General features: G+C 42.4%; 1 protein-coding gene across 1 annotated transcript in view; it reads right to left on the reverse strand.

Moving 5' to 3' along the window:
- Positions 1 to 697: 697 nt before the first annotated feature.
- ANXA10 (annexin A10) overlaps positions 698 to 26650 on the reverse strand; it is an 89786-nt gene continuing 63833 nt past the window's right edge. Inside the window, exons 4-12 of the mRNA XM_069576804.1 lie at positions 23297 to 23410; positions 21362 to 21452; positions 19844 to 19923; positions 10413 to 10466; positions 10235 to 10328; positions 9274 to 9369; positions 8418 to 8476; positions 3537 to 3659; positions 698 to 1032 (exon numbers count right to left, since the gene is read on the reverse strand). Of these exons, the coding sequence (XP_069432905.1) occupies positions 964 to 1032; positions 3537 to 3659; positions 8418 to 8476; positions 9274 to 9369; positions 10235 to 10328; positions 10413 to 10466; positions 19844 to 19923; positions 21362 to 21452; positions 23297 to 23410 (780 nt within the window). The 3' untranslated portion in view covers positions 698 to 963. The remainder of the gene's footprint in view (positions 1033 to 3536; positions 3660 to 8417; positions 8477 to 9273; positions 9370 to 10234; positions 10329 to 10412; positions 10467 to 19843; positions 19924 to 21361; positions 21453 to 23296; positions 23411 to 26650) is intronic.

Consider the following 26650-nt stretch of genomic DNA (forward strand, 5'->3'; position numbering starts at 1 on the left):
CTGCTTCCCCTAATTTACCAAATCTTTAGACACCAAAGGGATCAGCCTCACTGATGGGGCCAATCATGTGCTTGCTTCCAGAGACCCTGATGCTGCTGCTGTTGAGCAGTGAAGATGGAAACCGGGAGCAAGGACTCCTCTGAAGCAGCTGGAGTAAGTGGCTGGTTCAACACCAACGCCAAGGAAAACAGTACCTGGGACAAGCTGCTGTCACTAAGGTGGCTGTCTCACACACACACACGCCTGTGTTTATGTCTCTCACACATCTCAGCTTGACAAGCACAAAGCTGGCTACATGCTGCTGTTTTGTATCTTTGCGGTGGTGGTTTAGTCCCTTCAGCTGTGTCCAACTCTTTGTGACCCCTTGGACTGTAGCCCACCAGGCTCCTCTCTCCATGGGATTCTCCAGAGAAGAATACTGGAGCGGGTTGCCATTCCCTTCTCCAGGGCATCTTCCTGACCCAAGGATTAAACCTGCATCTGTTGCGTTTCATGCATTGCAGGCAGATTCTTTATCAAGTGAGCCTTATGTCTTTGCTTTCATTTAAAAGGGCTTTAAATGTTCACTTAGCTTTAGTTGGCCCAGAGTCTTGAATGGGGGAGGGGATGGCCACCCACTGGTTGTCCTGGTCTCCCGCTGGGACAGACATAAGCCAACCCCCTTCTTGTAGAAACTGATCCTTCACATTCAGTAACATATATTTCAATACAATGATTTCCTTTATTATTCCAGTATACACAGTTTAACAAATTGCTGATTTAGATATGTGCAAATCCAATCCCATATACTTTCATCAATAGGTTTTCCTTGAAGAACCTATTGATACTAATTATTCTTAAGATACTTTTAAAGAGAGAAAAGAAAATATGATTCTATGATTTCATAGTAAGAGGCAAATTAATCACAACCTATATGTGGCGTGTCTGTGAAGATGACGGCATACTCCAGATTCTCCTTTGCACTTAGTAGTCATCTGCATCACCCGCACAGATGGCCAGCAGAGCCTTCTCATAGTGCCCTGATGCGAAATCCTGAAAAGCAGCACGTATAAGGTATTTGAAACACAATGTCATAAAAAGAAGCATAATTCCTCTGAACTATACAGTGAGACACCATGGGCCATTAGCATCTCAAAAATTATTTTTCCATCCTGATGTAACATGTCCTGGGGACTCTTCCCAGTGGAGGTTCATGAAAAGTAATGACATGGTCATAGTCAATAGAATGGGGTTTATATAAAGCTGATGAAACCCTAATGGTTTTTATTTATTTATTTTTGGCTGTGCTTGGTCTTCATCATTGCATGTGGGACTGAATATGTTTTTATAAAGAAGAATGCTTAGCAGTAGAATTAATTCTTCTCCTCACCTTTAGATAAAGAGGTGTCCTAATGTTCTTACAAATTAGTGTAGAGTCTAGAGGGCACACTGGACAATATGTCTCAAATGGTTTAAAGATATTTATACTCATTAAGGCAGTCATTCTACTTCAAGAAGTCTATCCTAAGGAAATAATGATCAATTGTTGATGAGCCCAATTTGTGCTCCAAAACATATTGTGTACAATAATGAAAAAGTAAAAGATAATATATAATAATATAGGGAAGTTTATGCTCTTTACAACATATACAATGGGATCCATGATTTCAAGAAATATTTCTTTAAGTAGTAAAACTTTGATGTTTACATATAGTTTTAAAAAGAAAACACATACAACAAAACTTTACTGTTGGTTATCTGTGGTGAATAATTTGGTGTTGCTCCGTCACTCAGTCATGTCCAGCTCGTTGCAACCCTATGGACTGCAGCACGCCAGGCTTCCCTATCCTTCACCATCTCTCAAGAGTTTGTTCAAACTCATGTCCATTGAGTCTGTGATGCCATCCAACCATCTCATCCTCTGTCATCCCCTTCTCCTGCCCTCAATCTTTCCCAGCATCAGGGTCTTTTCCAGTGAATCAGCTCTTTGCATCAGGTGGCCAAAGTATTGGCACTTCAGTTTCAGCATCAGTCCTTCCAGTGAAAATTCAGGACTGATTTCCTTTAGGATGGACTGGTTTGGTTTCCTTGCAGTCCAAGGGCCCCTTAAGAGTCTTCTCCAGCACCACATTAGGGCAATTTAAATCCTTTTATCATCTTCTATAGTTTCTACATTATTTTCAAAAATGATAGTAATTAAAGTATTATAAAACTTATCTTTGTTAAAAGGCAACTCTCATGTTCGTGTTCTCTTACACAGCTGTTACTTATAATTCACTGCTGTAAATGCACAAAGTTGCATTAATTATTTGTGAATATTAGTAGATTTTGAGGTGGCCATGGTTAACTGCTGTATAGTAACTATAGTTACTAGTTGAGCTAGTTTACTCACCGAGAAAATGAGTTACGCGTTTCTCAGTGAGAAACGTTCATCTTCACTAAAGGTTTTGGGCTTTGAAGGTGGATGCGAGAAGAGTTTTATCAGAGACAAAGGAGGAAGATGTCTCTTAAGTACTCCAATAATCCTTCCTCTGAAACCATCTCGACTTCCTGAGGCCTGCAGGGCCTCCTGGGTTATATGGTCTCTTGGTCCTCTGATTGTCAGGTCTCTCCTGGGTCTTTCAGTGAACTAAAAAGCTATTTTAGGCAATGGAAATTTTCAAGAAACAATGTGGACAAGACAACAGGGCTTGTTTAGTGGCTAAGTCATGTCCGACTCTTTCCAGCCCCATGGACTGTTGCCTGCAAGGCTCCTCTGTTCATGGGATTTCCCAGGGATGAATACTGGAGTGGATTGCCATTCCCTTCTCCAGGGGAATCTTCCGATCTCCTGCTTGGCAGGTGGATTCTGTGCCACTGAGCTGCCTGGGAAGCCCAGAGGACCCAGCTGTGCTCAAAATATACCTTAAGATACATTACAGGCCCCTATGCTTGGGTGCCATCTTGGAGTTCTTTATACTGTTTTGAACCACAGGTCAAACATTTTCATTTTCCACTGTGTCCCCAAGTTACATAGATGGGCCTACATATGCTGACATTTTTGGCTGGGCTTTATCAGGATCCAGGGTAGAGTCTACATGAGTCAGAGTGAGGACCCCAGGCTGCGGACTTCGGAGTCATCGCGTCAGCACCCTCCAGGGCTCATGGGTGCGCGTGCGCAGAACGTTACGGCCGCAGCACATGCGGGGACCCGACAGGCTGCCCTCCCCTCTGGCGGCACACAGGCGGCTGATCTCAGAAGGCGCTCTTCAATTAACGTGCTCCCGCTGCAGAATGCAGTCTTCTGGTGCTGGTGCTAAGGCCTCATCACACGATCAGGGGATGAATAGCGCTCATGACCAGACCACTGACTTGCTTAAAACACATCAAAGAGGGGTAAGTGAGGAGAAGGGGTTTTCTCACCTAGTGATGCTCTGAGGCTGCCTGACCCACTAATGTAGACGACCCCTTGACTGAACTTTTAGATTCCACCCTGAAGTTATCTAAAGTTAGGCTCTCGTTTCAGTTTCAAGAAGGATGAAGTACAGGTGCAAGTAGATGACGATGAGGAGACTTACCTTGATGTCGTGGAAAAGGGACTTCCCATATCTCTCTCTGTACCGCTTCCTTACGGTCATCAGGTCGATTTCACTTCTGGCAGTTAGAATCCTAATCACGGTTTTATTATGGAAGCCGAAGTCCTAAGAGACACAGCCAAGTAGGGTGACCACCATGAGGAAGCAGCACCTTAAAGACAGTCCGTCTGAATAAACAGCCCTTTTCTGTGACCGTGTCCTGTATTCCTCAGACCGTGGTGCTGGCACCCAAGAGCACTGACTCAGACTCCGCCTCAGCAATGTGACCACCCCTGGCCGCGGTGCACACCCAGTGAAGCGGTCCATCTCCTCCGCTTTTCCAGTGCCTTGTCATCTCTGTTTCCAGGGTCACAGCCTTGAGGCTGGCCCTTTTCATTTCACCAGGTTCTGCAATAATCTTCCCTTTTATTTTTATTTATTTTTAAAATTAATTCTTATTGGAGTATAGGTGATTGACAAGGTTAGTTTCAGGTCTACAGCAAAGTGAATCAGTTATACCAAAACCTAAGTTGCCCAGCATATCTGACTCTGTGACCTCGTGGACTGTAGCCACCAGGCTCCCCCGTCCCTGGGATTCTCCAGGCAAGAACACTGGAGTGGGTTGCCATTTCCTTCTCCAATGTATGAAAGTGAAAAGTGAAAGTGAAGTCGCCCAGTCGTGTCTGACTCCTAGCGACCCCATGGACTGCAGCCCACCAGGCTCCTCCATCCATGGGATTTTCCAGGCAAGAGTAGTGGGGGTGGGGTGCCATTGCCTTCTCCGATTATATATATAGTAGTGTGTATATGTTGATCTCAAATTCCTGTATTGATCCCTTTCTCCTCTTACCTGTTGGTGAGCATGAGTCTGTTTTCTACCTCTGTGACTCTATACTTCTCCCTTTAAACCTGGCCAGCCTCCTCATCGTCTCCCAGATGCTGCATTTTAGGATGCAGATGTGATCATTTGCTCTCTCTATGTAAACATTCTTCCTGGGTTGGGAGGTGGTCCCAGCTCTGATTGATGAACCATTGGTATGTCTCTAAGATTATGTTTTTTAAATTAATTAATTTATTTTAATTGGAGGCTAATTACTTTAAAATATTGTATTGATTTTGCCATACATTGACATGAATCAGCCATGGGTGTACATGTGTTCCCCATCCTGAAGCCCCTCCCACCTCCCTCCCCATCCCATCTCTCAGGGTCATCCCAGTGCACCAGCCCTGAGCACCCTGTCTCATACATCGAACCTGGACTGGCGATCTGTTTCACATATGATAATATACATGTTTAAATGCTATTCTCTCAAATCATCCCACCCTCACCTTCTCCCACAGAGTCTAAAAGATTGTTCTTTACATCCGTGTCCCTTTTGCTATCTCGCATATAGGGTCATCATTACCATCTTTCTAAATTCCATATATATGCATCAGTATACTGTATTGGTGTTTTTCTTTCTGAAGTAAGTCCGAAAGAAAGACGATTATGTTTTTATTTTATCATCTGCTTATTGTGGTAAACTGTGAAAATAAGAATTCCAGGTATTTGAAATACTTGCTGATTTAACCTCCAGTATTGAAAAATGCACAAAAATTAATTTCTGTGTACTAGCTTCAGAAAGAATACCTCTGCACAAAGCAAGTTCAAATTGCCTGTTCAAATGGAGTGATGGTGACACCTAGTGGCCAGGAAGGATCAGCTAATTTTTGAGGTATGAATGTTTTATGTAGTGTGTCAACTCAACAACTCAGTTGTGTCCGACTCTTTGTGACCCCGTGGACTGTGGCCCACCAGGCTCCTCTCTCCATGGGATTCTCCAGGCAAGATACTGGAGTGGATTGCCATTCCCTTCTCCAGAGGATCTTTACGACCCAGGGATCAAACCCGGGTCTCCTTCATTGCAGGCAGATTCTTTATGTCTGAGCTACAGGGAGATCCAGTTTTATGGATAGGTTCCAGTATTCTTGGGTTTCCCTGGTGGCTCAGCTGGTAAAGAAGCCGCCTGCAATGCAGTAGACTTGGATTTGATCCCTTGGTTGGGAAGATCACTTGGAGAAGGGAACAGCTACCCACTCCAGTATTCTGGCCTGGAGAATTCCATGAACTGTATAGTCCATGGGGTCACAAAGAGTCAGACATGACTGAGCAACTTTCGTTTTCTTCAGTGATCTGTCTGCCAATTCAGGAACCATGGGTTTGATTGCTGGGTTAGGAAGATCCCCTGGAGGAGGGCATGGCAACCCACTCTAGTATTCTTGCTTGGACAATGCCACGGACAGAGGAGCCTGGGGGGACTGCAGTCCATGGGGTTGAAAACAGTCGGACACGACTGAGCAGGCAGGCACACACATGCACTACTAACAAGCTCTACCATAAGTTGAAGTGATGAAAATGAATGGTTAACCAAGTTTCTGTATTTAAGTTGTGTGATTAGAGTGTGTTGGAGAAAATCAGAGATGCTTTCCTTGGTGAGGGCTGGTGAAAACAGCTTTCCCCTGAACTTGACACTGGAGGGCCCTGACTTGACGTGGTCCTGTGCATGAGATCTCTGATTGCTGGAACACAGGCCTCTCCTCCATACCTGCGACGCTGAGTACACACCCCTTCCTTTTTGCACTGACACACCTCAGCAAAGCAGTTTTTATTATTAGGGGGCTCTCACTTGGGGCATAATCGGAATCAGTAATGTGATTATTTTCCCAGGGTCATTCACGAGCAAAGCTTTTCTCTTGTTGGAGAAAGAAGAGTCGAAGTCATCCAATGTACATGCTAAGCCCTTTAGTCGTATCTGACTCCTTGCAAATCTATGGACTGGAGCCCACCAGGCTTCTGTGTCCCTGGGATTTTCACAGCAAGAATACTGGAGTGGATCGCCCTGCCCTCCTCCAGGGGATCTTCCTGACCCAGGGACTGAATCTGCATCTCCTTTGGCTCCTGCATGGTAGGCGGATTCTTTACTGCTGAGTCAAAGGGTAAATCCAGTCACCCAATTGTTCAGTTGCCCATTTGTTTCTGACTCTGCAATCCCGCGGACTGTAGCACGCCAGGCCTCCCTGTCCGTCATTATCTCCTGGAACTTGCCCAGGTTCATGTCCATTGAGTCAGTGATGCCATCCAGCCATCTCATCCACTGATGCCCTCTTCTCCTTCTGCCATCAATCCTTCCCAGCATCAGCGTCTTTTCCAATGAGTCATCTGGTTTCCATCAGATTACCAAAATACTGGAGCTTCACCATCAGTCCTTCCAAAGATTATTTGGGTTGATTTCTCTTAAGATTGACGAGTTTGATCTCCTCGCTGTCCAAGGGACTCTCAAGACTCTTCTCCAGCACCTCAGTTTGAAGGCATCAATTGTTTGGCATTCTGCCTTCTTTATTATCCAGCTCTCACAACCATATGTGACCACTGGGAAGACCGTAGCCTTGACTATACAGACCTTCGTTGGCAAAGTAATGTCTCTGCTTTTCGAAACACTGTCTAGGTTTGTCATAGCTTTCCTGCCAAGAAGCAATCGTCTTCTGATTTCATGGCTGCAGTCACCATCGGCAGTGATTTTAGAGCCGAAGAAGAGGAAATCTGTCACTACTTCCACCTTTTCCCATGCAGTAATGGGGCCGGATGCCATGATCTAAGTTGTTTTTTAATACTTTGTCTTAAGCCGGCTCTTTCACGCTCTTCCTTCACCTTCATCAAGAGGCTGTTTAGCTCTGCTTCACTTTCTCCCATCAGAATGGTATCATCTGCATATCTGAGGTTGTTGATGTTTCTCCCACCTTTCTTGATTCCAGCTTGTAACTCATCCAGCCTGGCATTTCTCATGATGTGCTCAGCGTATAGGTTAAACAAACAGGGTGACAGCAGACAGTGCTTCCTTTCTCAAGTCACTCAATAGCCTTGCCCATTACACTTTTAGACAGATATTTAATCCAATCAGGTTTTCTTCTTGGAAATAGAATAACAAAGAAGCAGGGGACTGTGAGCGTCAATCTTCCTCCTATGTTCCGAGGATACAGAGGTTCTTGTACATAATAAAAAATACTGTACATAACTATAAGTAAATTATTCTTGATGATTAGCATGTTATCCACACGTTCTGGCTACCTCTAAGAAGCTGGTCTCTAAAAATCACTTGGAGGATAAAACACTCTATTAAAACTACTCTACTGCTGAATTTTTAAAGTGATTTTCATTGAGTTTTCAGGGCTGTGATGTGTGTAACGACTTGCATCAGACCTGGTCAGTTTCTCAGTGTCTCATGCATGTTGTGGATGCAGTATGCATTGTCTCAGGCATGGAAGCACTTGTTTCTTTGAACACGAATGCACCAAAGGATGTGCAACTGACTATCACCTGAAAGTAAAAACATTTGTACTTAATTACAAATACAGGTTTAGAGTTTATCGTTGTCTGGCTGTTGCCTTTTAAGTGGTTTAAAGAAACCGCCATGCTGGAAAGTCTGTAGCGCTGCGACACTTTCTGCTTGACTCCATGTGCTGTGTGATTGCCTGAGTGTGAGGTGGCCGGGGAGGTGGGGGTGGCAGAGGGGGAGTTTCTTTGGAAGCTGTGAAAGCATTTGGCCTTTCAGTTTCTTCAGATGCTAAAAAAATGCTGAAGCACACCTCCTGGGGGGAAAGGCGCTAAGAAATACTTCTTAGGCACCTCCATTTGATATAGAAAGCAAAGCATTATTTTTACTTGATGGGTCTCATTTGGGTGTGTAAAATATCTTTTCACTTGAGCATATCTACTTTGAAGGTAATATATTTGCATACGAACTCAAAAATGGGAATCAATACTTAAATGATTGAAGTAAAACTAGTCCTTTGAGAAAGTATACATGACTTCTGGAGAAATATTAAAAATATGTGGCTCATACTTACATGGATTGCACTATACAATCTGTAAGCAAAATAGGCTGGTTTGTCTCGAATACAGAGAACTAGGAAAAAACAGAGAGAAAAGAAGAAAGTTTGAGAGTAACAGTACAAATTATTTTTTTTTCAAAATTTGGGAAATGATCAGAATGCTTTTTTTTTCCCTGTTATAATCCTGGAAAACTGATATTTTGTAGTTCTCTGTGGGATCGCTCATTGTACACTATATTACAATGTCAACATTTCAAATAGTGGTAAAACCATAACCTCTTTGCAAGGGAAGGAAATTAGCATGTATGTGATGAATTTAAAGATGTGAGATCCCAATGACCTGAGACGTCAAGGTTTCCTACTATGAACACTGACAGCTCTTAGGAAGAGTATAGGTTCATGAAAGACAGCTTGCCATTGTATCAGGAGCTGATGTATTTTTTCTCTACAGAGAATGTAGAGAAATGTCTTGTCTCAATAATTAAATTCAAGGGAAACTAACTCAGTCACTTTATTTTTTTTTTTTTTTTGCCTCTTCAATGTTAACTTTATTTTATTTTATTTTATTTTAAATTTTAAAATCTTTAATTCTTACATGCATTCCCAAACATGAACCCCCCACCCACCGCCCGCCCCATAACATCTTTCTGGGTCATCCCCATGCACCAGCCCCAAGCATGCTGCATCCTGCGTCAGACATAGACTGGCGATTCAATTCACATGATAGTATACATGTTAGAATGTCATTCTCCCAAATCATCCCACCCTCTCCCTCTCCCTCTGAGTCTCAGTCACTTTAATTCAATTGAATACATCTTTATGTCAGTCAGAGCTACTCGACCCTTGATGTATCAAGTAAATTATTACTTACCAACTGCTACTAGCAGCTCTCGAAAGTATCCATCGTAACATTCGTTAATGGCATCTATTATGTCTTGCCCAGAAATACTTTGAAATTCCTGGAAAACTTTAACAAATTGATTCAAAGATTATAATGAATATTATAAATTTTAAATGTAGGCATTGATTTGACTGCTTATACACAGGAAGGCAAATAAAGTGTAGATATGTGCAAATAAGTGTTGGGTTGGAGTGGGCCACCTTTTAAATTATTACAGACTTCTGTGTGTTATGGATAGTAGAAAAAAACACAAAAAAAGTATTGTAAAAAAATGAGAGAAACAGGGACTTTCCTGGTGGTCCAGTGGCTAGGACTCCAGCTTCCTCTCCATGGGATGCGGGTTTGATCCCTGGTCAGGGAAGTAAGATCCCTCATGCCACGTGGTGCAGCCAAAAAAAAAAAAAAAAAACCCAGTTGAAAAACAAGAGAAATAGAAAGGTATCCAGCAGTTTGGGGAAAGCCAAAGAAAGCACCTTTAAAACCAATACGGCAGCTTTGCGTGAATCACAGTTTCAGTAACAATGACCTTGGTTCCGTCCAGACTTATTAACCTATGTTCAGCATATTCTGTTTGAGACAACACGTGACGCACTGAACAGGACACAGCTGATACATGTAAATTCTTCACCAGAACCAGAGATGGCTTTCAAAGGTTTAGTACTGAAAGGTTGTTGCTGTTCAGTCGCTAAGTCCCGCCCGACTCTTTGCAACCCCAGGAACTGCTATAATTCAGTTACTGGAAGAATAAAATTCTACAGAAACTTCCTTCCTTAGCAGTGTTAATGGATGAGGCATGTCTGTACAAACATAATCTAAACTAGGTGCCTTGAGAGAACTGGCTTTCCTCTATTTGTAACACCCCCTTCCCCTCAATTACCTACTTGCTTCTTATACATAATCGGAGAGGAGCTATAAAACAGGAGGACGTTACCCAGGCACAGCTGCTGGTAGCTCTTGTTACACAGCATCAATTGCAGAAGTGTCTTGTGCTCCCCCGTCCTCTGCTGGCAGGCCTCCCACAGCACCTGAAACGCCGCAGGGCCGCCCGCTAGCACCACAGCCCCGGGCTGCCAGACAAAGCCCCCACAGCTGCCCCAGGTCCTAGTTACCATCGCGTCCTGAGTGGCCGTGGCTGGGTCTGTGTATCCTTCCTCCCTGGTTCCCTGGGAAGCAAGCACAGGTTTCCCTTGTAAGTGTCCTTTGTTTTTAAATTGGAACATGGCTGGCTTTTCATACTGTTCATGTTCATGGGGTTCTTGCAGCAAGAATCCTGCAGTGGTTTGCCATTCCCTCCTCCAGGGGACCGCATTTTGTCAGAACTCTCCACTGTCATCCGTCCATGAAGCTCCGATACTTTGGCCACCTGATGTGAAGAGCCGACTCATTTGAAAAGACCCTGAGGCTGGGAGGGATTGGGGGCAGGAGGAGAAGCGTATGACAGAGGATGAGATGTTTCGATGGCATCACCGACCCAATGGACATGGGCTTGAGCAAACTCTGGGAGATGCTGAAGGACAGGGGACCCTAGTGTGCTACAGTTGGTGGTGCTGCAAACAGTTGGATGTGACATGGCAACTGAACAACAGCAACAGTTGTTTAAATGTTGTGTTAGTCTCTGCTGTATAGCAGAGTGAACCAGCCACGTGTATACAGATATCGCTCCCTCTTGAACATACGATAACGGGGTGACAAGCCTTTGAACCACCAAACACACTGGAGATTCCTAAGAAAGTGCTCTCACTAGTTAGAGTTACTCTACATGTCTTGGATACTTTATAAGATGCTGGTCTTTTAAAAAAATGTGGGCACTTTTCTCTTTTTCTTTGCAGCCGAGGTAATCCTTCGGAGTTGATGAGCTTTTCACTTTGCCAGCCCTCTGTGCAGTATCTTCTCCTCCCTCCAAACAGCGTCTGCTGCCTGGCCGGCTGGTAGAGACAGGATTTAATGTTGTCAGGAGGAAAACGCACAAAGAAAGCATGAGTTAATAATGGACCTCTGGCGCAGAACATCACACATAGGCAGCAGGAAAATAATCATGAAATCCAGATTTTGTGCAGTGAGAAGAGAGTATTTTGTACATTTGTTTCACCCCTGCCTCTTTATCATATAAGGAAAGAACAAACACGGCCAAGCTGACCTAAGAGGAGGGAAGGAGGGCTCACCAGTGCAAGGTCCTCTGGTCCCTGAGGGTCATGACGACACAGAGGAAAGAGAGGTGGGAGAGACATGTGATGACCCAGTTTATCTCATGCTTCCTTTGGGAGACCTGAAGGAAACGTGCTTTTTGAACTTTGTGGGAATACTGAGTACCCTGTCTTTTGCTCTTATTGTTTTTTGGACTCTGCAAATGAACTCAGTGACACAGGACAGGGCAGAGGGCCCTGAAGACATCTCTGTGCATTATCTCCATCCGGGAGTCCCGTGAATGATCCCAAGTGTCTCACCTGCTCTCAATGGAGAACCCTGACTGCTGGCTGAGAAGCACACGGGGGACCCTGACAGGTGCAGTGGCTTACGGCCACAGCAGGCAGACCCTTTGGCAGCCCCGGGCCATGAGGCAGACCACAGTGGCTGGAACCGTGTGGGGGGCACAGCTGGACATGAGGGGATTCTTCAGTGAGAGCAGAGGTGAGGCCAGACCATCATCAGAGGTTACCTGGCTTCTGACCAAACTGAAACAGAAGAAGGGCTATACATTAACCAACTGAGGCTCATCTTCCCAGTGGAATTTGCTCTGACTGAGCTGTGGCACCTCTTAACTGACCCACCATCCCCTCCCCTGCTGTATTCTTCATCAGCTAACATGCTGGGAAATGCACCGATTTATTAGCTTTCTCCTGTTTGAATCTCCCCACTAAAATGCAAGCTTCTTAAGACTGGGGTCTTTGCCTTTTTTGATAATTCCCAGTTGTCCTTGGCACACTGAAGGCTTTTGATGAATACTCATTGAATCAATACTACATGAAGGAAGGAAAGATAAACACCTTCGATGTCACAGAAGTTAAACATCAGTTGGTAGAGATGGGAAGATTTTCTGGATCACTGAAGTGTTTTCAGTGATTTCCAATCACACGATGTAGCTAAGTTGTGAGAAATATTTAAGAATTTTCTGCAGTTCTGTGCATCTGATATTTTTTTTGAGAGGTAAGAATTTTGGACATTTACCTTGAAATGGGGCCCATATGTGTACTTCTTTGTGCAATTAATTGCCAAAAGCACTTAAAGCAGATGGGTAGATTAAGAAAATGTCAATCAGCTAATGTGTGATGTAGCTTTTCCCACCAAGCAGATTTGGTCACATAAAAAGCCCAAGTTAAGACGGTAGCCTGTTAGGGGATGCAAATGCCAGAGAAATGGCATAAACAGGCATTTGGGTTAGGAACAGAATAAACTCGTGACAGGAAGAAATTAAGGGGGTTCAAGTCTAGCAAGCACAGTGGCTGCAGCTGGTCCCGGGGGCTGCAGGTAGTGGGTCTCCGGAGGCCCCAGGGCAGCAGCCTGTGGAGCGGCAGAGGGGACTCCCGGCAGAGGACCCTCTTCCTCTCTGTGGAGACACTTGTCATCTGTGTGTGATCATGCATGCGGATTAAATAACCTCTAAGTGACTAATTCTTCATTATTTGACAGATAATTAGATCTCCTGTAAGTCTGGTTTAATAGAAGCAGAGCAAAGGAAGTGCTGTGAATTTAAGTTCAGTGATTGGCATTCATTTCAAGAAGAGCATGTTCTGGTCGAGTGGTTTTCTTATTAGAAATCGCCCTGTTGGAAAATTGTTTGTAGATTAGGTAAAAGCACTTCTTTCCCAGAAAATATGACAATAATTTAAACACTGCACGTTTCATGAATACCTTCAAGCTTCCAATCCCCACTCTCTATTAATTCGCAAAAAACCCAAGTGTGTCTGAATGTCCATGGACGGTCTTTCCTTTGATTCTCAAAGTGAAGATGCAGAGGGAGGAGGCGGATGTGATTATAACTGTTGGAGAATTTTAGAACATGGGCACAGGGAGGGAACAGAGAGAAGAATAGTTTCATGACCATTAATTTACGGAGTATGTCTCTGGAATCTCAAGAAAGCAAAATGATAAACCCAAGGAAACACACTGACTTATAGCAGAGTTGAGAGGCAAAGATACATAGATAATACCTGCTTGTTTTACAAACAGTATCTGTCATCTCTCTATCTACTTTCTACCTCTCTACCTTCTATCATCTTGTATCTAAGGAGTCTAATATATCTGTTTACCTATCATCTATATTTCTATTTTCTACCTATCATCATCTATTTTATTGGGCTCCAAAATCACTGCAATGGAGACTGCAACCAAGAAATTGAAAGATGCTTCCTCCTTGGAAGAAAAGCTATGACAAACCTAGATAGCATGTTAAACAGGGGAGACGTGACTTCACTGCCAAAGTCCATAGAGTCATGTATGCATGTGAGAGTTGGCCCATAAGGAAGGCTGAGGGCTGAAGAACTGATGCTTTTGTTTTTGTTTTTAAATAAATTTATTTATTTTAATTGGAAGCAAAAGAACTGATGCTTTTGAACTGTGATGTTGGAGAAGACTCTTGAGAGTCCCTTGGACTGCAAGGAGATCAAACCAGTCAATCCTAAAGGAAATCGGTCCTGAATATTCATTGGAAGGACTGATGCTGAAGCTGGAACTCCAATACTTTGACCACCTGATGTGAAGAACTGGCTCATTGAAAAAGACCCTGATGCTGGGAAAGATTGAAGGTGGGAGGAGAAGGGGATGACAGAGGATGAGATGGTTGGATGGCATCACCTACTCAGTGGACATGAGTTTGAGTAAACTCTGGGAGTTGGTGATGGACAGAGAGGTCCATGGGGTCCCAAAGAGTCAGACACGACTGAGCGGCTGAACTGAACTGAACTGATTTCACTGGAAGAACTGATGCTGAAGCTGAAGCTCCAACACTTTGGTCACCTGATGTGAAGATCTGAATCACTGGAAAAGACCCTGATGCTGGGAAAGATTGAAGGCAGGAGGAATAAGGGGACGACAGAGGATGAGGTGGCTGGATGGCATCTCCAACTCAATGGACATGGGTTTGAGCGTGAGTCTATTTTCTATGTATCATTTATCATCGGTCATCATCTATCTAAGGAATCTACCTAATCTACCTATTTGTCTATCATCTATCTATGGAGAGAGCTTGAGGCAGAGAACAAGGATCCCAACTGGGGGGAGAGAAGGGTCATGGTCCTGTGACAGCCTCTCCGTCAGCTGGCTGTTTCAGTTATTATCTACTCGAAGTTTCACAAACCTGTAGGATGCAACTCCATTTCCTTTCTGTGAATATCTAGACAGATTCTCTGGCATGGGATATACCAGAGTTCGTGGTCAGCGGACATGCTGGACTTCATCAGTTCCCTAACTCACTTTTCGCATTTTTCCAGTGCTCTAAGTTTATGGATTCAAATCCTAAACTAGGAGTTCCAAAATGAGTCATGAGTATAGAAATCAGAAGCCAGTGGTCAAATTTAAAAATTTATGAGAAATTGTACATTTTACTAAGCATTACAGAGGACTCCTGATCTTGAAAAAGACTATTAGTAAAGGATATTTTACTATGGCTTTTATAAGTTTCTTATATCCAGTTTCAATTGTGAGTTAAGTAACTTCTGTAAAATCTGTGTTATAAGGTATGTTTTACATTTTAAGAGAAATATACTGTGAAACCTCTTAAATATATAGTATTTAAGTACACATTATTAATTTTCCTTGGCTTCTCATAAAATGTAGAACTCTCCTCATTTTTGATATTCTATGTTGAAAGGACAATTTCAATGCTCTGAAAAGCTATTTTAAGGTTAAACACACACACTTAAGTTCCAACTGTAGAAATTGAACTTCAGAGGTAATACTTTATCCTGTAAAGTCATAATCAAAATCCGGTGAAAGCCAGTGATAAAACAAATTGTGTGTTATTTCGAAATATGTGTGTCTGTACAGATAATATTATTGCATGTACACGTGCACTCTATAAAAAATAAAGCACCATTGTTTAATTTCAAGAGAAAGGAACTGCAGTTTTGCTAAGGGAAAATATTGTGCACTGATTTTTTCCCTTTGTGACTTATTTTCTCTCATGTTTAATTTTCAGAACTGTTTGTTTTTCCTGAAATATAGAGCATTTGCTTTATAAAAATCCTCATTCTTGGGTATCAGTTACTTTTAGGTGTTTTGTAGCTCAGCCTTTGAAGAATGGCAGAGATTCTGAGAGGCAGCGCACTTGATCAGTGGAATTTCACCAAATAGAAACAGAAGTGGAGAGGACTCAGACAAGGTGGAAGCAATGCCGTTTACCATTGTGCTTCCCTGTTTTCAGGCTGGGCTCTTACTCAGCAGACGTGAAGTGTTGGCCCAGCCACAGGGCCCGTCTGAGCTTCCAGGGAGGAGGTGCCGTCAGCACGCTTCCCTCAGCTGGCTCTGAGATGCGGACCAGCAGTTATCTTTGTTTTTTTTGCCTTAAATTTTTTGTTGTTGGTGTTTAGTTGATTTATAACGTTGTGTTAATTTCAGGTGTATAGCAAAGTGATTCAGTTATACATGTATACATATCAAAAAGGTACACGCACCCCAATGTTCCCTGCAGCACTAGTCACAATAGCAGGACATGGAAACACCTGAAGTGTCCGTCAACAGATGAATGGATACAGAAGACGTGGTGCATACGCATGGCGGAACACTACTCAGCCGTAACGATGATGGAATAATGCCATCTGCAGCAGCGCGGAGGGAACTGGAGATTGTCCTACTGAGTGAAGGTGAGTCAGAGAAGGACAGATATCGCATGATACCACTTATATGTGGAATCTTAAGAAATGGTACAAATAAACTTATTTACAAAGCAGGCGCCATGTTACTGTGGGATCAACTGTGGACGAGAGAGAAAAGAAGCCCGACTTGGAAGGAGAGTCTGGACTGAGATATAGCCCTAGTGGAATACAAAATAGTCCTTACGGAATGCATTTTTACCCTACTTATATTTTTCTTTAACAAATTGAAATACATTTCTGTTTGGATACTAAGAAAATAAAGATATGTTTGCCCTTAGATGCAACTTGTGGATTTATAGCAGCACTGTTTTCTTTATTCTGTTGGGGCAGTACTAATGCCAATATGAATTTCTGACTGGAAACTGTTGCTTTAATTTACATTATGGAGTGTCAGTCCTAGAAAGCCAAGAAATGATGATCCTTCTAAGTTGAGAGAATCTTGTAACTAATCTTACAACATTTATAAGTTAGAAAATATTCAATTGACGCTTTGCCAAATGAGATTACTTTTACTATTAATAATGATTATTAAACACTTTTTTCACATAAAAAGACTCAACTTCTGCCACAAATTTAAATAGGCTTATAGCTCAGTTGGTAAAGAATCCACCTGCACGCAGGATACCACAGTTCAATTCTGGTGGGATGATCTGCTGGAGAATGGATAGGCTACCCACTCCAGTATTCCTGGGCTTCCCTGTGGCTCAGCTGGTAAAGAATCTGCTATCTGGTAAAGAATCTGGTAAATCTCCTACAATTCAGGAGATCTGGGTTCGATCCCTGGGTTGGGAAGATCCCCTGGAGAAAGGAAAGGCTACCCACTCCAGTATTCTGGCCTGGAGCATTCCATGGACTGCACGTCAATGGGGTCACAGAGTCAGACACACAGAAGCTCACGCAGAAGCCTCCTGTTGGGCAATGTAAAGCCAAGCTCTGTGTTCTCTATTGATGTTATCATCCTAGAGAGTAGAATCTCTGAAGGTGAAAAGACAGCCTTCAGAATGGGAGAGAATAATAGCAAATGAAGCAACTGACAAACAACTAATCTCAAAAATATACAAGCAACTCCTGCAGCTCAATTCCAGAAAAATAAACAACCCAATCAAAAAATGGGCCAAAGAACTAAACAGACATTTCTCCAAAGAAGACATACGGATGGCTAGCAAACACATGAAAAGATGCTCAACATCACTCATTATCAGAGAAATGCAAATCAAAACCATAATGAGGTACCACTTCACACCAGTCAGAATGGCTGTGACCCAAAAGTCTACAAGCAATAAATGCTGGAGAGGGTGTGGAGAAAAGGGAACCCTCCTACACTGTTGGTGGGAATGCAAACTAGTACAGCCACTATGGAGAACAGTGTGGAGATTCCTTAAAAAACTGGAAATAGAACTGCCTTATGACCCAGCAATCCCACTGCTAGGCATACACACTGAGGAAGCCAGAATTGAAAGAGACACGTGTACCCCAATGTTCATCGCAGCACTGTTTACAATAGCCAGGACATGGAAGCAACCTAGATGTCCATCAGCAGATGAATGGATAAGAAAGCTGTGGTACATATACACAATGGAATATTACCCAGCTATTAAAAAGAACACATTTGAATCAGTTCTAATGAGGTGGATGAAACTGGAGCCTATTATACAGAGTGAAGTAAGCCAGAAAGAAAAACACCAGTACAGTATACTAATGCATATATATGGAATTTAGAAAGATGGTAACGATAACCCTGTATGTGAGACAGCAAAAGAGACACAGATGTACAGAACAGGCTTTTGGACTCTGTGGGAGAGGGAGAGGGTGGGATGATTTGGGAGAATGGCATTGAAACATGTAAAATATCATATATGAAACAAATCGCCAGTCCAGGTTCGATGCATGATACTGGATGCTTGGGGCTGGTGTACTGGGATGACCCAGAGGGATGGTACGGGGAGGGAGGAGGGAGAGGGGTTCAGTATGGGGAACACATGTATACCTGTGGCGGATTCATGTTGATGTATGGCAAAACCAATACAATATTGTAAAGTAATTAATCTCCAATTAAAATAAATTTATATTAAAAAAATAAAAATGACAGCAACTTGGGCACAAAAAAAGTTTAAAAAAATTCTTGGTGCTTGGCAGTGAATGAAATTCTCAGTTGGTGTTAAAATCAGGCTGATGTATTTATTAATTTTTTAACTGAATGATACCAAATACTGTGAAGTACAATATGAAGCTTTTAATCACAATAAACACACATTTGATTGGATATGTGAAGCTACCCTGGATGAGAAAGATAACAAAATTGCAGTTTAAGAAGGAAAATAAAGTAGGTATTTAGATTTGCACACTGCCGTTGGTATTTTAAAGGAAAAAAATAATTGTCAATAGTTGTTTTCTCATTTTAACTCTTTGCTATACATGGACTAGTTCTAGCCAGGGTAGATATAATTCTTAATTTTTACCTTTCTCATGCAAAGTACTACATAAAACTGCCCATTTTTTAAAAACAAAGTTTTGTAGAATCAAAAAAAAAATCTCCCAAACTACAGATTTGAACCTTCAATTTCAGAAAGAAAAATTAGTATATGGCTGTGGGTCTGTCTACTATGGAATTTCCTGGTGGCTCAGACAGCAAGGAATATGCCTCCAATGTGGGAGACACAGGTTTGATACTGGAGGAGGAAATGGCAGCCCACTCCAGTATTTTTGCCTGGAGAATCCCATGGACAGAGGAGTCTGGTAGTCTATGGTCCATGGGGTTGCAAAAGAGTTGGACATGACTGGGCAACTAACACTGTCACTGTTTTCCAGAATGGTGGGAGATTTTCTGTAGTTTTCCCTGAGCCGATGTCCTCTTGTTCTCTTTCACTCGCTAAGTTCTATAACCTGGGCTGGAACATCAGGAATTCCATCCACTACTCCCTGCTAGAAGATGGCTGGTCAGCAATCTGACTAATGACACAGAGGGACAGTGGCAACTTTGCTTGTCTAAATTCAAGCCTCTGGCTTCCTGCGCCATGTCATCAGACACTGAGGCTGTGTCTGAACAATTCGCTCAATACAAACTCAAGCAGAAGATGGAATTACAGACATAAAGAGCTGCTACGGAGCGCCCCCTGGTGGCTCAGATGGTAAAGACTCCCCCTGCAATGCAGGAGACACAGGTTTGATCCCTGGGTGGGAAAGATGCCCTGGAGAGGGAAATGAAAGTTCACTGCAGTATTCTTGCCTGGTTAATTCCATGGACAGAGGAGTCAGACATGACTGAATGATTAACACTTGTACTAAGGAGGGAAAACTAGTTTTTGTTTTCAATAAACCAGAACCTCTTAAATTAAAGTCATATGGGAGGCTCCTGAATCCCAGTTTCTTGTATTTCGTCTGGTGGTTCTGACTGTTCACCAGCTGGGTGGGTCCTGGGCTCCTGATGCCTTAGGCGGTGTGCACATTCTAATTGTAACTGTAATACTGTCAGCCTGTTGGTTCCCTCGTAATATACAATCAGCCACGCATTTATCTAAAACTGTGATCATTTTGCTTAGCGTAGACTGTTTTGAGGACAGAGATGGTGTCTCATTCATACTGGTTTGTCTCTATATTCAACCCAAGTTTCCATTGTAGTGCCTTGAATTTACTGGCATTCAGTAACTGTTATTACTGGAGTTTCCTGTCCTATTTTTCGAAAATGAAACATTTCAGTAGTGCAAAGTGGAGCAAATCTAGGAATCTCCTACCTGGACCAAGCTCACGAGCATGTCTCTGAAGTGTCCTGAGGTCTCTGAGTAGATGTCCTCCTGCAGGTCACGGCTGTATTCTGGGGGAGAGCACACCCACGTGGAAGGGTTAGTCACGACGGAACCGTGCCTCCCTGTGTTCGCAGAGGTCAGTGCTGCTCCCATAGGGTGACATTTCTCCGTCTTCTACCACCTTCTACTCACGTGAGGCCCATGAACACTCCACCCAACAAAACTGATCCCAACGATAACACAGGCCCAAGTCTACTTTCTTATAAAAATACTATCTCTAGTAAGCCAGAAAGAAAAACACCAATACAGTATACTAACACATATATATGGAATTTAGAAAGATGGCAATGACGACCCTGTATGCAAGACAGGAAAAAAGACACAGCTGTGTATAACGGACTTTTGGACTCAGAGGGAGAGGGAGAGGGTGGGATGATTTGGGAGAATGGCATTCTAACGTGTATACTATCATGTAAGAATTGAATCACCAGTCTATGTCTGACGCAGGATGCAGCATGCTTGGGGCTGGTGCATGGGGATGACCCACAGAGATGTTATGGGGAGGGAGGTGGGAGGGGGGTTCATGTTTGGGAACATATGTAAGAATTAAAGATTTTAAAATTAAAAAAATTTAAAAAAAGATAAAAAAAAAGAAAAGAAACAACCCCTAGGTCTAATGTAAAATTGTAAATGTGATACACTGTGATTATTACTAGAATAAAGGTTTCAACAATTAAAAAAAAATACTATCTCTATCCCCAAATTGAAAACCAACACTGAGAATCATTTCACATTCTGTAACCCTTAAAATTCAGGGCTCTGTCTTCTCTTTCCTTAGCCCATTGCCTGGTCCAGTGGTCCACCAAGTCTTTGTCCAGTCTTAATATTTTCAGTGAAGGGTCTTAATTCTCTCCCCCGGGAAAGTCTTGTTTTTGTTTGAGTGCGATGGAGCTGATTGTCTGGAACATTTTGTTCACACTCAATGTCACAATGATGCAATGGAACTTAAGGTCTTAAAGCTTTTTTGAATATGAAAGTCGTTAACCTTTCCGCTTTTAAAATGCATAAAAATCAGATTCTGAGGTGGATTCAGTGATTATGAGGTTTATGAAAAGTGAAGTTGTTGCCTATATTTGTAGAATTCACTGAGTGATAATTACATTTTGCTTTGTTCTGTCTTCATAACTGTCCCTCTTGGGTGAGAGACAAGGTCTCCCTGAGCCACCGTCCTGAGTGCTCGCTGTCCTAAACTAAAGTCCACCTTGTAGAAACTCATCGTTATTTTCCTGGAAACTTTGCTTCACTAAATTATCTTGGGATTGCTTTGTTTTTAGTGCCCTAATCACCAACTCTACTTAGACAATTCATTAGTCTTGCGTAAGCGATATCTCACGTGTGACTGTCTTAGATAATTCTTTAAAATATATAAACTGGAATATTTTGCCTGTTATTTGAAAAATATAAGTTTATAACATAAAACATAGGTACAAATGTATATTTCCTTACGCAAATAGTAGGCTTCTCGCATCTGGAAAATTTCTCCATTTGTTCTCGAAGCTAATATGTCAATGAGGCAGCTCTCATCAGTGCCTGCTCCCTGCAAGGACAGAGCAAGAGACAGCTGAGGCGCCTGCAGGGGAGCAGCCCTGCAGTGAACGCAGGCGGCCCTGGTGCTCCGAGAGGAGCGGAGGGTGGGCGTGTGCACGGGGTGAAGGAGGGCCTGCTTCCGTTTGGCTTCGGGACCTACTAGGTGCGTGGTTTTCAAGAAGATAGTATCATCTGAAATGAGTTCCCTTATAAAATAAAACAGCACGGGCACCTCTAAATCATGTGGGAAAAGACGTTTAAACAGCACTCATGACACTCATTTTCTTTGCTGCTAGAATGTCAATTCTTGGGCAAACTGGTACTTGATTCTGGGTGCCTAATTCCCCAAGAATGGTTTCAGAGACCTCACCCCATCTCTTCCCAGGTGTGGAGTTTTGTATCATTTGCCTGAATATTTGGACTGAGTACTCTCTGCAGCCTCTTCCAGTCATAGGATATTCCTCCCTGATGGTGATTTGAAAGACAACACATCTTTTTCAGAGAGCTTCAGAAATCCATACCATTTTATGAGACACTGAAAAAATATAACAGTTTCATCTAAACATTGACATAGGACTTTCTCCTTAGGTTTTCAGTTACATGATTTTGCAGGAGGCATGGACTGACATACGCAACACTTAAAAAGACATTAGTTGAAATTCATATTTTATATAAGGCCTGTGATGACCTACTGGTCTTCCCTGGTGGTTTAGCGGTAAAGAAACCACGTGCCAAGTAAGAGACACTGGTTTGATCCCTGGGTTGGGAGGATCCCTTGGAGAAGGAAATAGCAGCCCATTACAGTATTCTTGCCTGGGAAATCACATGGACAGAGGAGCCTGGAGTGCTACAGTCCATGGGGTCACAAAGAACCAGACCTGAGTTAGCGACTGAAACAAACAACAGTGCTGGTTTGTGCATACGATAGCCATGACCCAGGTCCCCTGATTTCTCCCTTTCCCTTTTCGTGTTGTCCCCAGATGGGGGAAATCAGGTCATTGGCAGGCATCCCCCTGGAGTGATTGCACCCTCTCTACAGGTGTCTCATTCAGCATTTGGAAAGATCTGGAAAGATGTGAAAAGTCGTCTGTTCCCCTTCCATAGCCAACAAACCTCTGACAAATCTGTAGTCAGTTTCTTTCATGACCGGCCTGTAAGAAAGAATTGTTCTGATCCTTTAGAAGCAAGATTTTGCTACATTTGAGCAGTAGTTTTGGTAAAGGACTGATTTAGGGTCACAAAAATATAGATGTCCTCTATGTTTTTTCTCTGCTTCAGCATTACTGACTCATTACTTTATGAGCCCAATTTATACAATAGTTTAAAGAGATTCACAAGAATGCTAGCATTTCCATGTAACATAGGAAGACAAACCAGCTGATGCTGCTGTTTAGTCACTAAATTGTGTCCTACTTTTTGTGACCCCATGGACTGTAGCCTGCCAGGCTCCTCTGCCCATGGGATTCTCCAGGCAAGAATACTGGAGTGGATTGCCATGCCCTCCTCAAGTTCTTCCTGATCCAGAAATCGAACATGTGCCTGCTTCATTGGCAGGTGAATTCTTTACCACTGAGCCATCAGGGAAGCTGAAAGCCATACTCGGGAAGAGAAAAATGCAGACAGCCCCCAAAGAACCTCATTTCCTCATTCCTCTTGGCAGCTCTGCACAGGGCCGGGTCATGGGTCTGAGTTTGTTCAAAAGAAGAGTCAAGTGATCCTGCTGCTGGGCTATGGAGGCCTCCTCCTTTCATGACGACCCCATCTCCCCAGGCGTTTCTCTTGTGTCTTCCTTGCTGACCTGCCTCCTCCCCTCCTTGACCACACGTGGCAGTATCACAGGGTGGCCCGCTCTACCTTCATGGCATGCCACAGCTCGTGGGCATCATACGAGGGTGGGGGGTACATGAGGCTGACCATGACGTCCTTGAAGTGATTGGAAAGCTTCTCCTTCAAGTCCCCGACCAGGTCCTGTGCAGGGAAAGCAAATACTTGGATTACACCACTTCCCAAGTTTGTGGGGAAAACGGGATAATTGCAGAACGTCTTCTAGCAGGATTCCCTTCTCCTTGCCCCTTCCCATAACAGCTAGTTTGGTTTGGGTTCACATGTGTGTAGGTAGGTTACACGAGATGATGGGCTTGAGGGTTTCAAAATGAGTGATGTCACCGAGGAAACCAGAATCGAAAGAGACACGTGTACCCCAATGTTCATTGCAGCACTGTTTATAACATCCAGGACATGGAAACAACCTAGATGTCCATCAGCAGATGAATGGATAAGAAAGCTGTGGTACATATACACAATGGAGTATTATTCAGCCATTAAAAAGAATACATTTGAATCAGTTCTAATGAGATGGATGAAACTGGAGTCTATTATACAGAGTGAAGTAAGCCAGAAAGAAAAACACCAATACAGTATACTAACACATATATATGGAATTTAGAAAGATGGCAATGATGACCCTGTATGCGAGACAGCAAAAGAGACACAGATGTATAGAACAGTCTTTTGGACTCTGTGGGAGAGGGAGAGGGTGGGATGATTTGGGAGAATGGCATTGAAACGTGTATAATATCATATATGAAATAAATCACCAGTCCAGGTTCGATGCACGATACAGGATGCTTGGGGCTGGTGCACTGGGATGACCCAGAAGGATGGTACAGGGAGGGAGGTGGGAGGGGGGTACAGGATGGGGAACACGTGTATACTCGTGGTGGATTCATGTTGATGTATGGCAAAACAAATACAATATTGTAAAGTAATTAGCCTCCAATTAAAATAAATAAATTTATATTTTAAAAAAAGAAAAAAACGAAAATGAGTGTGTGGTCATATCTTCATACCAGACATCATCTGTATGGATATTCTAGTTACACAAACACAGAACCATGATACTTCTTTAATCCCAACACAAGCCCTCTTCTGAGCTCATAAATAAAAGTTAAAATCTGAAAAGTTTAAAATAAATAAAAGTTGAAACTGAAAGCATTTCAGTAGGGAGTGTAATAGTTTTGTGTGGAATTAATGAAATATTAGTCCTTAAAGAAAATATGCGTTTTGTTTTATCATTGTAGCAGTGTCTTTCAGTAAAGAGTTTCTGGTTATACTGTTGCCAAAAAGCTTGTGTAAATGAGTTAAGTAAGCAGTCTGGGAACTTTCTTCAAATAGTCACCTGAAAAAGAAAAACAAGCATGCTAGGTTTTTGTCCTTGAAATACAGCTCTAAAGGCATGAAACTGATGGTTTTAATTTAGTTTTCATTTTACTCATCTAGAGTAGATGTTTAAAAATATAAAATATGTGCAATTTATGTTTTCTAGGGTTATAAAGATATCTGAAAGGTTCGTTAAATGTACCATTTCTTGTTAAAACGTACAGTATATATTCAGTTTTATGTTAAAATATGCAACAGTTTAGTTATGAGATGAATTGTAAGATAATTATAAGATAATTCAATAAGGCACAATAAACTTTGTTACAGTAAAAAACAAAAGTGTCATAATTTTCATTTTATTTGGTACAATCTGGCAGTATATTTCCTGTGTTTCTTTTTCAGCAAAGAAAAGCATCACCCACGAGGTGGTGACTGATGACACAGAGAATCTATTGAATTTTTGCTCAGGTCAAGGCAGTCTGTTGAATGTCTGGAGCTGTGGCTGGTCTTGGAGTATATATAAGACTTATAAGATCGCCAGCATTCCAGTCAATTCCTTGTCTTTTGGGGTCAACTGTTTCTAATTTCTGTAACAGTCCTGTGTGCTATCAGGACGCAGGCCAAAGCAATGATAAAGCCGTCGTGAGCACACGAGCTTGTGAAGACTTTGCTCTCCTGCCCACATGAGCTCAGCACATCGTTCTGAAGGAAAGGCAGCAGTGGACTCAGTGGGTTTTTATTTCTGCTTTTTCTCAGACAAGATGGTAGGAGCTGGAGAAAAACAACACACAGTCTCTGTTTTCAAGAGGATCCACATCCGCAAACATCCCAGACATAATGTAAGTGGAAATGTGAGCTGATGCTTTGGAAGGCTCTGATCGTCATTTTTCACATCGTAAGATCCTAAACACTAGTTCAAGAGGGTTCTAAAAATTCAGATAAGAGGTCAGAATGGCCTTACAGGTTTAGGGACATGAGACAGACGAGAAGTTGCTTTGGGATGGGCGTTCAGAAGTCGCTTCTGATAGTTAACTTTATTCACTTTTGCTGGGCCATTAACATTGTTCTAGATGTTTCTGTGAAGGTGTTTTTAGATGAGTAGCATTGAAATCAGTGGACTTCAAGTCAAGTGGATTGCCCTCCACTATGTGGGCGCGACTCCTTCAGTCTGCTGAAGACGTTCCCTCAAGAGTTCTGCCAGCAGCTGGTCCTTGACCTCAGGCTCCTACCCTCTCTGAGCCTCCAGTTGGCCCGGGTCTCGGCTGGCCTGCCCTGTGGATTTTGGCCTGTCTGCCTCCACAGTCATGTAGCTAATCTCTCACTTCTCCCTGCCTCTAGGTGCCTGTGGGCATCCTTCCAATAGCGAGGACCTTGCATCGTCAGAACAGCATGAGGGTGACACGCTTTCTTCAGCATGGCTCACGACTTGTCTCTTGGTGAGTTTACTTTCCCCACTGCAGCAAAATCAACTGCGAACTAATAATAAAGATGTATCTGGAGAATCCCAGATACTTTATTTAATGAACCTGAAAATGTAACCGGTCAAAATTTGTGACATGCAGCTGAGACAGTGATTGAACAGACATTTTAGCTTTAAATATTTATATTTGAAAAGAAACAGGAAGTCAATGACCTAATCTTCCACCTCAAGAAAACTAGAAAGAAAAGAATACATTCAATTCAGTATAACAAGGCAGGAAATGACAGGATGGAATGCAGACTGTGATGGATTAATGTAACTGTATTACACATGTATGAAATACATATTCATATATTTTAAATTTTAAAAAAGGGAGGAAATGAGAATAAGATCATAATTCAATGAAACAGATAATTAATAAATGCTAAAACTGTCAATGAAATCAAAACCTAATTTTCTGAATGTTAATAAAATTCTAATTAGACTGACAAGAAAAAAGAAAATGCAAAAATATTGGCAATGTAAGAGTAACATACTCAAATACTACAGATATTAATGGGAAAAAGAGAATATTACGAACACATTTATACCACTATATATATTTTTAGTTGAAATATAATTTATTTACA

This window comes from Ovis canadensis, chromosome 2 (genome assembly GCF_042477335.2).
Source record: "Ovis canadensis isolate MfBH-ARS-UI-01 breed Bighorn chromosome 2, ARS-UI_OviCan_v2, whole genome shotgun sequence".
NCBI classification, from domain to species: Eukaryota; Metazoa; Chordata; class Mammalia; order Artiodactyla; family Bovidae; genus Ovis; species Ovis canadensis.